At 40.3% G+C, this 14,189-nt stretch overlaps 1 protein-coding gene across 2 annotated transcripts in view; it reads right to left on the bottom strand.

Annotated features, from left to right (window-relative positions):
- Positions 1-13,737, bottom strand: part of negr1 (neuronal growth regulator 1) — a 135,478-nt gene extending 121,741 nt beyond the window's left edge. The window contains exon 1 of one of the 2 annotated variants that reach the window (XM_019255005.2): positions 13,277-13,737. In XM_019255005.2, the coding sequence (XP_019110550.1) occupies positions 13,277-13,446 (170 nt within the window). In that variant the 5' untranslated portion in view covers positions 13,447-13,737. The remainder of the gene's footprint in view (positions 1-13,276) is intronic. The other variant, XM_010729303.3, reaches the window with a different exon arrangement.
- Positions 13,738-14,189: the final 452 nt, after the last annotated feature.

Genomic DNA, 14,189 nt, shown 5'->3' with positions numbered 1-14,189 from the left:
CTTACATAAGCAACTCTTCTCCTCTAAACAGTTCTAAATATTGGCTTCCTATATAAAAAAGAAATACATTGCCTGTAAGGTCTAACCACTTGAGGAGTGGACTGACTGGCTTACTGGCTGGATGTAGTATCATGATCACTTATTGCCAGAAAGGATAGAAAAAATGGACATTGATGATGAAGCCAAAAGGTCAATCAGAACAGTAAAGCCGGGTTTTGCGTCCTACTAAGCCCCAAGAATTGAAAGGACCACACCAGAAGAGCAGAGCAGAGAAGAGTCCCAAAGTGAAGAAGAGGAAACCCAACAACTGCCAGATGCTACAAGGAGTTCAGAGCGCCAGACCTTGTTCTCAACTACAGTGACAGAAATGTCTCCCATACCACGGTTATAAGCTACAGAATGCACACCAACAACCCTGGAGGGCTCCATCAGAGGATGACAGGAAGAAGAGTTAGAAGAGAAGAAAATAATAGAAATATTATATTAACTGAGCTAAAAGTAAGAAATATAATGTAATATAATATAATGTTTGAATAGAACGTAAACACTTAAAATTATGATTGTTTAAGAGTTTAACTTTGATTTAAATGACTGTTCTACTAATTGTGATAAACATATATTAATGAAATTATAAATAATGTTATATGAATATGGGAATAAGGGAAGAAGAGTTTGTCCCAAATATGGGGTGCGTCCTGGCTTGACCATGACATTTAATAAAGTGCTCATCCGTCTAAAAGCTGATCATGCTTTGGTGATGTATGAACTGTCATCTCACTCAACCTATTGTCTTTTCTTATTTTAGACTCTTACATGATCAAATTCTTACACGTCATAACTAACCCTTTTGCAGGACTATTATTGTGCTGCAACAATCCATTGGCAAATGTAGGTGTAATTAAAATGGGCCTGTCAACAAAATAATTCTTAGTGGAAAGCTGTCTTATTTTAAGTTCAGTGTAAATAATAATGTTTGTTCTGTTAACAATCTCTCTTACAAATTAAATCCTTCTGCTGTAGTTCCCACCCTGTGTATAAATATAGATTTTTACCTTAGAAACATAGACCACTAAAGATCTGGATAATTTAACTGATATTTCTTCTAAAAGATCTAATCTTAAACCAGTTTGCTATACAATTACAGGGAAGAGATGTTTTGTTGATGCCAAAATGAGTACATAATACTGTTGTAGAGGACAATTAAATGTATTAGTAGTAGTTTGAGTTTGAGGAAAAACTATTGTGTGTTGATATTATCAATCTGCACTTGGTCCTTCAATGCTCAGTGAATGTTCTTTTCAGATCCCTTAGCCACTTTATTTGTGACTTATTAAACCGAAACATGTTATGATACACTATTTATCTCCAACATCCCACAACTCTTGTACAGAGTCTCTGCATGTTGTATTTTTTTCATCAAATTAATTTCTATCCTTGAACTAAATTTGTTGATTACACATTCAGTTTTCAGACTTCATTAGGACAGGCACGGCAAAAACCTGGCTCACTCACGTTGTATCTTGTTTATTCTGAATTGTGATAATGATGCACACTTAAATAGGACCAACACTTTGCGTGTCACAAGCATTGATATCACCTTGTCTCAGACCTTCAAATTTCTTTCAGTCAGTGTCAATAAAACTGTCAGTGAGACGAGCATGGAATCCTTGGTGTTGTTTTGCGGTAAACGCTTCTGATTGTGCTTCTTTCTATCGGTACTACTCTTGAAAATATTTTCTCATCACGGGAATACATAGGATGCTCGTTTCCGACAGCCCTTACATTCAAATCAAACACTGCTGCTCCCTCAAGGTGAATCATTTTGTTCTCAGGAAAGAACTACCCAGCCAATGCTGCAGAGTGGAAATCACAAAATCAGTGGCTTCCACAGAGGCTGTAAACTTAATCATCTTTGAATAGCTACATTGGCCTGTCAGGGAGAATATGGTTGTTTATCAGGTGGTTGTTTTACATGTCAACACAGCTGAAGGAAAAATCGGAAAACAACCCAAAATTCATTGTGAAAGCAGTAATTTCCAAGAGAGCAACTGTTTCAAGAACTACCTCCCGCCCTTGCACTTCTGTGTTGTGGTACACTGGCATCAGCATTAACGCACCGTAATAAAGCATCTGGGTCAGATATTCCCGTAAGTGAGCTAGTACATGCAACTGAAGTCATTCAGCACAGCACCTGTTTCCACATGTAGATCTGCCTGTGATGGAAGATATGGAACACCAATACGAGAATGAACCTCACAGACACTGCACTGCAGATTTTTCCTTCTCTCTTTTGAACTTGTTGAATGGCCCTGAGGTGGCCATGAAAACAAAGATGACAGGGAGTATCCTCACCAGGTTTTGAAAAGACTCCCCATTAGCAATTGCTCTGGCAAAAACGGGGGTGAATATTGTGAAATGAAAGTGACACTCGCACAGTGCAAAGAGGGAGCCAGCAGGGGCATTGTGTTGCAATCAAAGATAGTGCCCGGATTGAGGTTTGTGGAAGAAAGATGTGGCCCACACATTTCCATTGAAGACAATTGGCAGTTTTAGAGATTGCAGAATGTTCTGTGGAAGCTGGAAACTGATTGCATGCCTCAGGGAAGTTCTATTGTGGCACCTTACTGGGCCTCTCCAACTACAGTAAGATGAAACAGTGTGTGCTAAATCCATCAATTGGCATGCACATTTGAACATGACAGACATATGGTAGCTACATACACTGCTATGTCTACAAATGGATTTCATTTGTAGCTCCTAGGGTTGGATGCTAATAAGCTTGGACCTGTAATCCTCCTTTTCTGAATGCTAGCTGTGTATTATAAAGAGAAAGAGACCCTACAGAGACTACATTACAGAGAACCGAGTTGAGGTTAATTCCATGTTGTTCTGTAAGGCTTGCATGTAAGTTTGGTGGAGTTAAAGAGGATAATTAAAATATCTCCTGAGAGAAACTCTATCCTTCCTTCCTGATCCAAAAGCTTCTGAATTAGTAGCATAGCTGTTAAATGTTGCCAAGCACATACTCTGTGGGTTTGAGACACCAGCAAAAGAGCAATGTAGTTCAATAAGAAACTGGGCTACAGACTTGAACTGTGATTGTGAATTACAGGAATAAAACATTATTTTCTGATTGCTTCGCAGCAGATCCGTTCTAAACTTGGCGATACCTCCACACAACCTTGTGCCAAAGCCACTTTTTATCCTGTCCGCTCTGTTCTTTGCTTTGCATGTGTAGCTCGGCACCGGCCTTGGTCAAACAGACCTGAAGCTCCTTATAGATCCACATCTAGCACAAAGCACAAAGCACATCTGATGCCACCTCGAACCCCCTTGGAAGCTGTCTGACCCAACTCCAAAGTTTAAGGTTTAAAATAGTGAAATGCAAATGAACGGCATGGTTTGACTCACCAATGCTAATGGAAAAGGCATATTGGTGTTCTTTGCCACTTGGTCAAAGGGTCACAGACTCATACTAATATTAAAGAGTCCTACAGAGTAAATAACGTTTCATAAAAAGCTTCTGTCACTTATATTTTGCCTCTAGGCTCTGTAAAAGACAATGTAATAGACCTACCGTACCACTGATTGAATATTGCTGCTGTATAGTTGTCTATAGGTATAGTGAAAGGGTTAGCTTTTTATTGGTTATATTAGCTAATATAAATGTGTCATAAATGTGTTGTGCCAAGATGTAGGTTTTATTTGTGCATCTGTAATGTAATGGTAATGAGGCTGTCTAAAAGCCTCCAGCTTCCGCCTCAAACGGGATAATAGATCATTTGAAGACTGATTCAAATTCTTTTTATTTTCCAGTCTCATATTTATTGTGATCCCTTTGATTAAGCACGAGTTGACTGCTGAATATCAGAACACAGAACAGACCGTGAATCTGCTAACATGTTGTATATGAGCAGACCAAATACTGAACACAACGTGAGCTCTGGTATTCACAGAGAACACCAGACAGCTCGTCCATTACCAGGTACTAACTGATTACGACTACATTTGCTTTGGCTGCTTACCTTTAGATGCAATTAAGGAACAGAGAGTTGCTGAGAGAAAGAGAGAGATAGATGCAGATAAGGTGAAACAGAGAGAGCGAGGGAGATCAGAGACAGAAGTGTGGAGAAATCAAAGTCCCATTATGAATAGCGAGAGCCCTCCCCGAGTCTAAAATTAGAATCCTAATGAGTGGCAGTATCACAGATCAGTTGATGAATTCGCTGTTTAACATTAGCACAGATTGAGTCAATCTGCCAGGCATGGGGACAACCTATTAATGTCAAAGTCTGTAACATGGTCAAAATGAAAACTTTACTTATTTATTAATTGTTACATTACTAATCAAGCTCTTAAACAATAGAGGTCGGAGGTCTTTTAACCACCAACCTTAGTAACTAGTGATCTGTGTTCCCATAATAAGGGAGGGGGTGCTGAGGGTTTTAAATTACACTTGAGCAACACCAGATTTTGTTCTGTTTTAATTGGATCACTCTACAGTAACAAACCAGTTGTGCCATCTGTGCAAAATAGCAAAGAGTTAATACACTGTCAAGAATCTGCAATTACACAGTAAGTATCCAGTAGGGGCAGTTGTCATGGTTGCCTTTCATCAACCACAAAATTAAATGAGAAACTTTTCAGTAAAATATGCTTCAGTATTTCATTAGCACTGCAATATATAGAATATTAGGCCTACATTTGCAATGCATAATGTCTGGATAATATTACTGCATCAGTCTCGTACATGAGGGTTTTATTAATCTTTGTGTAGCATGACACTTCTGTTACCTTAACTCCTGAACCCAGTGGAAACAAAAGGTAGCACTATTCTCAGTGATATTGATTTGCTCCACTGCTTCTTTCTCCATTTACTAATAATTACCAATGCAGACTCGCCAATTACTCGGCTCCAACAAACATTTACAGCAGTCTGAAATACACACACTCATTATGCAGATGACAGGGAGAGAGAGGGGGAAAAAAACAAAACCCCAAACCTGCTCAGAGCGACTCCAATTAAAATTCTTTAGCCATGCCAACATAGAGCCAAATGAATTATGACAATACCTACCTCCTTTAGCTGCTGGAGTTTCTAATCAATTGTGAGAGACCAGCCATTGTGAACATATGAGTGAGATTACTGAAGTGCTAAAATAAAGATTAAAGTCAAAACGTCTTTCTTCATTTGGAGAATTCCCTTGATTGACAGTTGAAAACACTGACAAGGTTATTATGAAGACTTCTTTCAAAATCTGAGTGGTGAAAAATGTATGACTCATAAGAGACACAGATATTTTTTTTTAATCAGTGGAACTGTGCTGTCCAAAAAAAGTCATAAAAATTCTTCTAGTCTTCTAAGAATCCAACTTAATACTGCATCTCATGAATTAGTTTGATTCTAAACTCTGATTCAAATCTATATATTATTTTGAATGTGCCAGTAGCCAGCTTTACTGTTCCTAATTTAGGAGTCATGCTTCCTCGAAACCAAATGCACATTTCAAGTGTAAACCCTAAATACAAAATAATGTTGAATTTCGTTAAAGAGCAAGAAAATATGCTCTGCAAGAGCTGAAATCCCTCTGGATTGCTTTAATTCACTGAAGGGCATTGCTAACATAACCATGTGTCAACACTTCTGATTTATTATTCCTATGGGATCAAACTAATGTTTACCTGTAGTCCCACCAGCCTCAAACCATGCTCACACATAAAGAATTCGCATTGAAGATAATGACATCAACCACTCCATCCTAGGGGAATATCTCCCAAGATGATGATTCAGTCTCACTTCTGCAACTAAAACTCATTGGAAACAGGCTTAAAACATTAATTGATGCAGGGACAGAACAGTCACGAGGTTGCGGCCTAGACATAATTATAGCTGACTAACTTTGATTGTTGATTTTCAGTGTTAGGAAATAGGGCGGAATGAGGCAGAGATCAGCAGCGAATGATGAAAAAAATGCACACAGTATTTTGAAAGTGAACATCTGGGCATCTGTGTAAACATTAACATCAAACCGGTTTGATGTTAAGCCAAAGACCGGAACAGAAATATCGGATGTGACTCAACACCTCCCACGTGGAGCTCAATGAGAGTGAAGTTGCAAGTTTTCCAGACACATTCCTTTAAATGTTTCACAATAAAAGCCTTGCTAAGAAATTAAAGGTTTCTGTCCATTAAAATGCTACAGGGCTTTTAATTGGAAACACATACACATGTTGTGTTTGTATTAGGAGCATTATGCAGTAATTTTAACGGGGCAGATGAGAGCGATTCAAAATGAGAGCTCCTTCACAAACAGAGCAGCTTTATTGACATGATGGATGACAGGGTCAGGGTTATATTAGAATTATAGAAAGGAAAAGGGTAAACGATTGATGTTTTTTGTTCAGCATTTTCTGTTTTATGCTGAAAGGGTTTTTTTTTAGTCTTTGTTTCACCTTGATTAGTTTCACCTGTCCTTACTTGTCATGTCATCGTGCCTCCTCTCGTGTATTTAGTTTCTGTGTTCCTTGGTTTTCTTTTTTAGGCCAAACTGTGTATGTTTCCGAGTTCTGTGAAAGTTTTTCAGTCCTGTGTCACTTAACTTAGTTTGTGTTTGTTCCTTTATTCTGTTCCTCGAATTCTGTCTGCCGTTTCCCTGTCCTGTTGTTTTTCTGTTTTTGTGGATTTATCTCAGATGGATTTATTTTTTTCTGCCTGGGTAGTGCCATAAGTAAGTCTTCTTTTGTTCTTTTAGGTCAGCAATATATTTCACAAACTAGCAACTAGTTAACTAGTTCGCATGAAGACTCTGCTAACTCTGCACTACCATGCGTTCAGCTCTGATGCTACTCTGCTAATGCTACATGTGCTGCAGACATTCAGCCAGTTTGAACAAAATCAGACCAGTTAAAGCTAAAACCAATCCAACCCTACTGGAAAGCACGAACTGGACAAGAAGCAAGCTGTATTAATACTTTGAATACTTTGAAAATGCAAAGAATTTGAGGAACCAAGTTAGCAATGTTCACCATATGCTAAAATATGCAATCATAGAGAATACAGAAGGCACAGCTAATCAGCCAAGACTGAAAAAGGTGCTGTCGACTTTGCTGTCTCACCCAGAGAGGGCTGAAACAATCATGTTACTAAGGTAGCATAGGTATTGCTCATTTGCATTGTAATAATAGGAAACTATAGATGCGATACATTGAGAAGCATCAAGAATCATTGACAAGTGAATCATAATTCAATAGAATAATTGTAAGGGACTATACTGCATTGAGATTTTGGCCAGTCAAACACAGGTGTTCAACTGAGCTGGGTTGAACAGAGCTGAATTCAGAGATATATGACTATGCCTACTGCAGAGATTTCTGAGCAGTAAATTTCTTGCTTCCCATAAGCTTACTAAAGGTTGAGGTGTTTTCCATGCTCAGCATACCAAGCAAAGTTTACCACCCCTGCGCCTGCACCCTTCAGCATCACTCAGGCTTCAAACTCTCATGTCAGCGAGTTTTGCCCTGGTCTGCAGACATGAGAGGCATACCAAGACTTCCTAGTACATAACTAGGCTCAACAGAGGAGAGACAGATGAGATTATGCAATGTTGTCAGAGTAGCACAACTAATTATCATGAAACACAAGGAGATGCTAACTGATTGATTAAGGATTTTAATTGAAGGGGCTCTGAGGAATCGTTTGAACTCTCTGTGATGAAAGACAAGAAGTGTTGGCATATGATGAGGATCAGAAAAAGGCTCCGCATTGTTCAACAAAGGAGCCGGTGAAAAGAAAATTTACTCTGGAATAGCTGTCAAAAAGAATAGCCTAATCTTCTGCACAAAAGCGATACATATATATATATATATCCACAAGAACCTGCACGGAAACTGTTATTTCTGATACAGCCTATTGAAAATCAATGCACATGTCAACTATCTGCTTAAGCAGCTTGTAAAAACTCCAGACACTTAATTGAAAGTATTCACATTCACGAAATGGATACACTTGTAAATAGCAAGTGGACAAATCACAGCCGGTGCTCAATTTAAATTGTAGACAGTTCCTCAAACAAACTTTAAGAGATAAAAAGAAAGCAGAAGTCTCCCAACATAGTGGGCATGTTCTTTGAAAAATTCAGTCTCTCTTCACTTTAGAATTGCCCAAAAGATAACCCGTTATTGCCTCTCCAGTCACTGTCTGTCAGGTTTAATTTTGAGGCTTATACTGTAGCTTTCTCACAACACAAAAACACTCCTTTGAGATTTTTCTGTAGAATTACGGCAATTATGTGGTTGCTCACAGCTGGGAATGGGTAAAAGCTCCATTTTCTACCCCAAATCATTTTCCCTATCCCCTATAATTGTAGTGATTATAAGAATATTAGAAAGATGCTTTAAAACCTAGCATAGCATCTATTTCCCCCGAAGGATTTACCTTGAGAAAGCATTTCCATTTAGGCTTTAATTCACCGGGGCACTCAATCACTTTAGTGCTAATTGAAATATATTAGAAATAGAAACGCTTAATTTTTAGAAAGTACAATGGATTGACTTGCCTAACAAATGAAGACTATGAATGTAATCCATTTGGAAATGGTTTACAGTGTGCAAATTTGGCTTTCAGTGTATGTTTGCCCCAATACATAGTTACAACATGAAGCCATAAATCATGGCACGTAACTAAAAAGCTCTGGCAGCATCCTAGAAGATGTTGTGTAGGAAATTGAGTTGCCTTAATGTGTGTTTTAAGAGATGAGTGCACCAACATATGTTATCTGAATGGCTAACCATTAGAAAACTGTAAATCTGTCCTTCTGTAAAAAGTGTCTTTCTGCACTGACTGAATATGTATCATTTGACACAAAATGTGGCACATATTTGACATTTCTCTTCAAGCATCACTTTCAGAGGCAGGTTTATTATAAACAGCCTTACAACTGACTGCAGGGTTGTTTTCAACAGAGCTGCAACTTTATAAATTCTCATCTAAAAGAGATTAGGCGTCTTTCAGCGACAAATTCAATGAAAATTTAAAATGTGCCATGACAGACTCTGAGTTTCAAGAAGATGCTGAGGAGGATGTTAACTGCGGCTGCAATGAAAGCCTTCTTAGCCACTGCTCTTGCATGTCACCTTGTTGGCTGATTTCCCTTTGTACTAAAGCACATATATTGCAAATGGCTGCCAGAGTAATGAATGTGATGAATACTTTAGTATAACCAGCTTCCCTTGGGCAACAGGACACATACCTTCAAGCTAGTAATATGCCTGCTTTCCACTGTTTCAAAGGAAAGGCCAGATTTTTTTTGACATGAGACAGTATGAGTTTCTTACAGTTGGTAATATTTATGCCTGGCTGCCTCCATCTGGTAGCCCCTCCTTATTAAAAGCCCCTCCGCCACACCCATTGTTTGGCATCATGGATAGCCTCAGAAAATGAGGTCAAAAGACTCGCCTAAGACTCGATCCTTGAGATGTGGAGACCAACAATGAGCATAAGGTCTGTGGAAGAGAGCAACATTTGTGCTGACGGCAACACTGATCGCATTAAACATGTGGCGCGGCAAACAGGCGAGAGGATTTTGGCGTCTAATTAACAGTGACAGACTCAGGTGTGCCCACAGATGTGTCATAAGAGGTAAACCAGGTTCTCCCCCAAATGAGTGCATGAAACTGCAGATAGATGGCAGGTAACTGATGTGTTTGGAGCTCACTATATCTGCTAAATCCCCCACCAACCTGCTGAGATGAAGTAGCCTTGCTTTTTTACTTTTTAACAGAACTGGCTGTGGCCTAATTAAAAAAAGTGATGAAATGCAGAAAGTGGAGAGGGTGCTTCTCAGCCATGGTTAGGGTCTGTGTTAAGGAGATAGTCAACAATTCCTCCTTTCAATTGTGTCCTGTGGCGTTTGAAAAGCCACTTAATATTCCCCTATTCTGTCTTACCAGCATCTGTGCTGGGGCGCGGACACCAGGCCATTTAAACTAGATGTTGTCTCTGGCACAAGTGCTTATAGTAAATGTCAAGACCTTTCAGAGCCATAATAATGACACAGTTGAGGAAAATGATACACGGCATCACTTTTTGTCCAGGATAAGGCTAAAATGCACAGCTCCAGTACGACGGTGTACAGCCAGAAAATATTTTCATCAACCGCACCGTTGACATGAGGCAATGTTTTCAGATTTATACGAATACCAGACTTTCAAACTGGTGACAGGTCAATTTTGAACCATTACACAGACTAAGACCTGTGGTGGAGGCCTTATTTTGTGGCTGAGGGCCAACTGTCAAACTAAATAACAAAAAATAAGCGAGGATCATTGTCTTACTCTTGGTGTGTGCAGCTTCGCTACGATCCATTTCTTTGTTTTCTATTGTCTGCCTTTGTAGATTGTAAAATACGACCAAGATCAGTGTATCTTTTGTCTCACACGTGCACTATCATACATGTTTTACTGGGAGAATAGAAAAAAAGCTGATGGACAAAGTATGGAGCACAAAGACAGACATACTTTAAGAATAGTACTGCAAATTGTAACTGTATGGTAGCAGCCTATGCTTAAGATCAGACTAAAGTTACAGACACTTGCTATTTGCTGTTGATTACAGCTGCTTATCCGTGTGGAAGAGGCTGCCACTGATACCGTGTATTTCCTGACGCCATTGGGAACTGTCTTTTCATCTAGCTGTCTTCCTTAAATTCATAGCCGGATGAGTCATTTATTGGGAAGAGTCGAGGTTTATTCAGCTGAATCCAAATGACATGAAACCTGTAAAAGGATGGGGAAGAAAGGGACGGGTAGCTCCTCTAAACAACATGTTCCCTATGGAGGCTTGCAGGCTTTCACTATGTAGAAAAATGCAGCATATGTGCATAACTTGAATGCACTCATGTAAGACAATGTAGCAACAGCAACAGCACCACGACTCTTCAGATACAGGGGCCTTTGTTAGAGGCTGAAAACGGCTGGGCTTTTAAGTAATCAAATAAAGATTAAAAGAGTGATGGTGCACACGTGGACCATTCCTCGTCTTCAAGAGGCTCAAATCATTTAATTGATGTGGACCCACTGTCCAACATGAATCAGGGCGGCAGTAATGCAGCGCAAAGAATTAAAGAGGTGGGGGAAATGAACATTTGACAGCGGACCCACCTCTTGGGAGCTACTCCATAATCCAGAGGCAGTGACTAATTGCGTGCTTCTGGGTTTGTCAGTATTTGAGAATGCGCACATTCTTTAGCCGACAATCAGCTTTGGGGCACAGAAAAATTGCCCTCAATGGTCAAGGGTCTCGACAAGAGAGAGAAACTCAACAAACAGGCACTGTTTCCTGCACCGAGTTCTTAAAAAAGAAACGGCTCATGCTTCGATGCCTGGCACTAAAGACCAGCGAAAACAAAGAAAAGAGGGGAAAGAGACAGAGCAATGGTTTGTTGTGGTTTGAGAAAATGACTGTGCCAAGACAGAGAAGGCCTTTATCGTCGCTTTGGGTGACAACAATGTTTTGCAATGAGATGCAATCCAGAGAGGCAAGTGGAACAGTTTCAGGGGATTACAGTCTCTATTAGGCCAACAGGTGCGAGCACAGCAAAAAAAAAAAAAAAAAAGATAACTTCACATTGGTGGTGACATTTACATGAGCCAAGGAAAAAGACAATGAATGGTTACAGCCAGCGCCGAATAACCCATTAATTAACCGTAAGAAGAACGTGGCAATGAAATCATCTTGAAAATGTTTCCCCTATCTATATCCTCGATGGCATTTACGGAGGTGATGACCTGCTTTGTGGAGAGTGTTGCCTTATTAAGGGGGGTTGGCATGCAACTTGCTTATTGAACTGATTCATAGCAGGGGGGGGGGGAGATAATCTCTGGTCCAATAAAGCATCAGGACTCAAGCAAAGCTTCTGTCACACTGATCACAGCCAACCCAGATTGACACCAGGGAATTAGACGCCTTCTCTAAAGAGACAGAGGTGTAAGTCTCTCTGACGGGACGGCCTTTTGGTCATATAGTACATAATAAGTACTCTTTTAGCCGATGCTGCCAAAGGTAATTCCGTGACCCTCCTCATCTCCATATATCCGCCGATAATGACCTTATGCCACGGAAATAACTCGGCGCTTCAGCAACGAGTATGAGACAACAATGACTAAAAGCCAGCCTGAGGGGGGGGGGGGACTTTAGACAGTTGGCTGCTCTGTATGCAGGTCCACACTTAGCATCTCTCTCGGAGTCAACATCCAGAGAATTCATATTGAAATGGGGCAGGCCTGCCCCCTCAGCCTCTCCTCAGAGCCATCAAAGTGGATATTTGATATTGATAGAACAAGATATTATCACAAACCCTCCAAAGATTTTGCATCTTTTTGTGTGTGTGTGAGTAAAGATTAAAAAAAATAAAAACAACAAGAGTGACATATTGAAACTTATGCATTAATAACCTTCTGAAAACACTTTATTATTTGGACTTTTCTTCATGATTACATGCTTAAATGATTCATACATTCCTCACTTCTGAGTGCACCGGTTCATACCGGGCTCATTGGCCGTTAATTCAGCCCGTTAATGGGCAGCTACCTGTGCAGCTGGCATCGTAGCGTACGTGACGGAGGGAGAGAGGATGGAGGGAGACAGCGCGTCAACAGCGACCACAAACACACACACACACACACACTCACACTCTCACTCTTTAAAAAATGCGACATCACACTGTTCATTCAGCCAAAACTGGTTAAAAAAACACAAACAGCTGCTTGTTTAAAAACAGCAAACCGTACGTTGTAACGTGCGTGTTGTAACGGCCATAACGTTTGAAACTAACGGACATAATGTAATCACATAACATAAGCGACAGCGGCAGCGGTGTAGGCTAATACGGTATATTCAGGGTTTCATATCGTCCCGTCTGGGAGAGGCTGTTAAATCAAACACACCACAAACCCGACACACCGTGTCTGTGCGGTGTGTTCACAAAGGGAAAGTGTGTTAGAAAACTTTGCCGTTTAGTAACCAGCCTGTCCTGCGTAGCGGCTCCCAACCAAGCCGTCCACCTGCCAGGCGAAAACAACGATGACATGGAGGGAAAATGGCCTATTGTGTATTTATCGCATACGCTGGACGATAACCTCGTCTTTAAAAGTATTTAAGAGACGACCAAGTGCTGTTAAAAGGTCGTGGTTTTAGTTTATTTTGAACCAACTCCCGACACAGACAGAGAGAGAGTGAGTGAGAGCGGGAGAAAGTGAAGTTGTGTTAGCTTGTTTTTACCTCAGTAGAGCCGTGTCGCCTTGTCTGCTGACCACACTTTCAACCGAGGAATAGTCCACAGTTTGTCCAGCGGGCAAACAGGACGGCAGAAAGCAGCACAGGCTGAGAATTATCGCAGTAAGCCACTGACCAGAGACACAAGCATCCTGCACCGCAATCATTATGTCCATCACAGCTGTGTGTTGTTGCCGCTTCTCCCAAGACTTCTTGTTGCAAAATACAAAAAAAAAAACAAAAAGACGAGCGCGGGGTTTGCTTATAAAAAAAAGAAAAGAAAATGCGAACGACGCTTTTTTTTTTTTATTTCCACACTTTTCCTCCTCGGAGCTCCGTACAGAAATGGTCCTCCGTATAGTTTCCCAGGTTTGTTTTGATGGATGTAGAGCCCACTGTGCGGGGAAGTGTACTCTCCAGTGGCTTGCACACCATCTAGTGAGGAAATGCGATGTAAAATGGGAGCAGACCTAGAAGCAGACAACCCCCAGGCTCTGATCCTGTTGCCATGCGGCCGTTTCCCGGGCAACCCGTTCCCAGTGGCTCGTGATGGAGCAGTAAAACCGGTAGGTATTGATACAACCCAGGAGCAATTAAAGATATCGACTGGAGAACCACCCTCTATTTATTCTCCAAAAGGAAATGAACAATCTGAGCATTATGGAAATGGAGCTTACTGACAGTGACGCAGGTGCATCCAACAGGAAAACTCTGGAAAAGATTTGAAGATACATACAAACAGATTACTTTGTAACGTACTCGGTTACTGAATACACATTTTAGAATTGGTAACAAAATCCATTGGAATTACTTTTTGATTACTTCAAAATCCTTTCTCTCTTTAAAAATATCAAAACATGTCCAGTGCAAATAAAATCAAATTTGCATATTCAGCATTGCACATTCAGCACAAATGACA

This window comes from Larimichthys crocea, chromosome XVII (genome assembly GCF_000972845.2).
Source record: "Larimichthys crocea isolate SSNF chromosome XVII, L_crocea_2.0, whole genome shotgun sequence".
In the NCBI taxonomy this organism is placed as follows: Eukaryota; Metazoa; Chordata; class Actinopteri; family Sciaenidae; genus Larimichthys; species Larimichthys crocea.
This window is presented reverse-complemented; position numbering and strand designations above follow the sequence as displayed.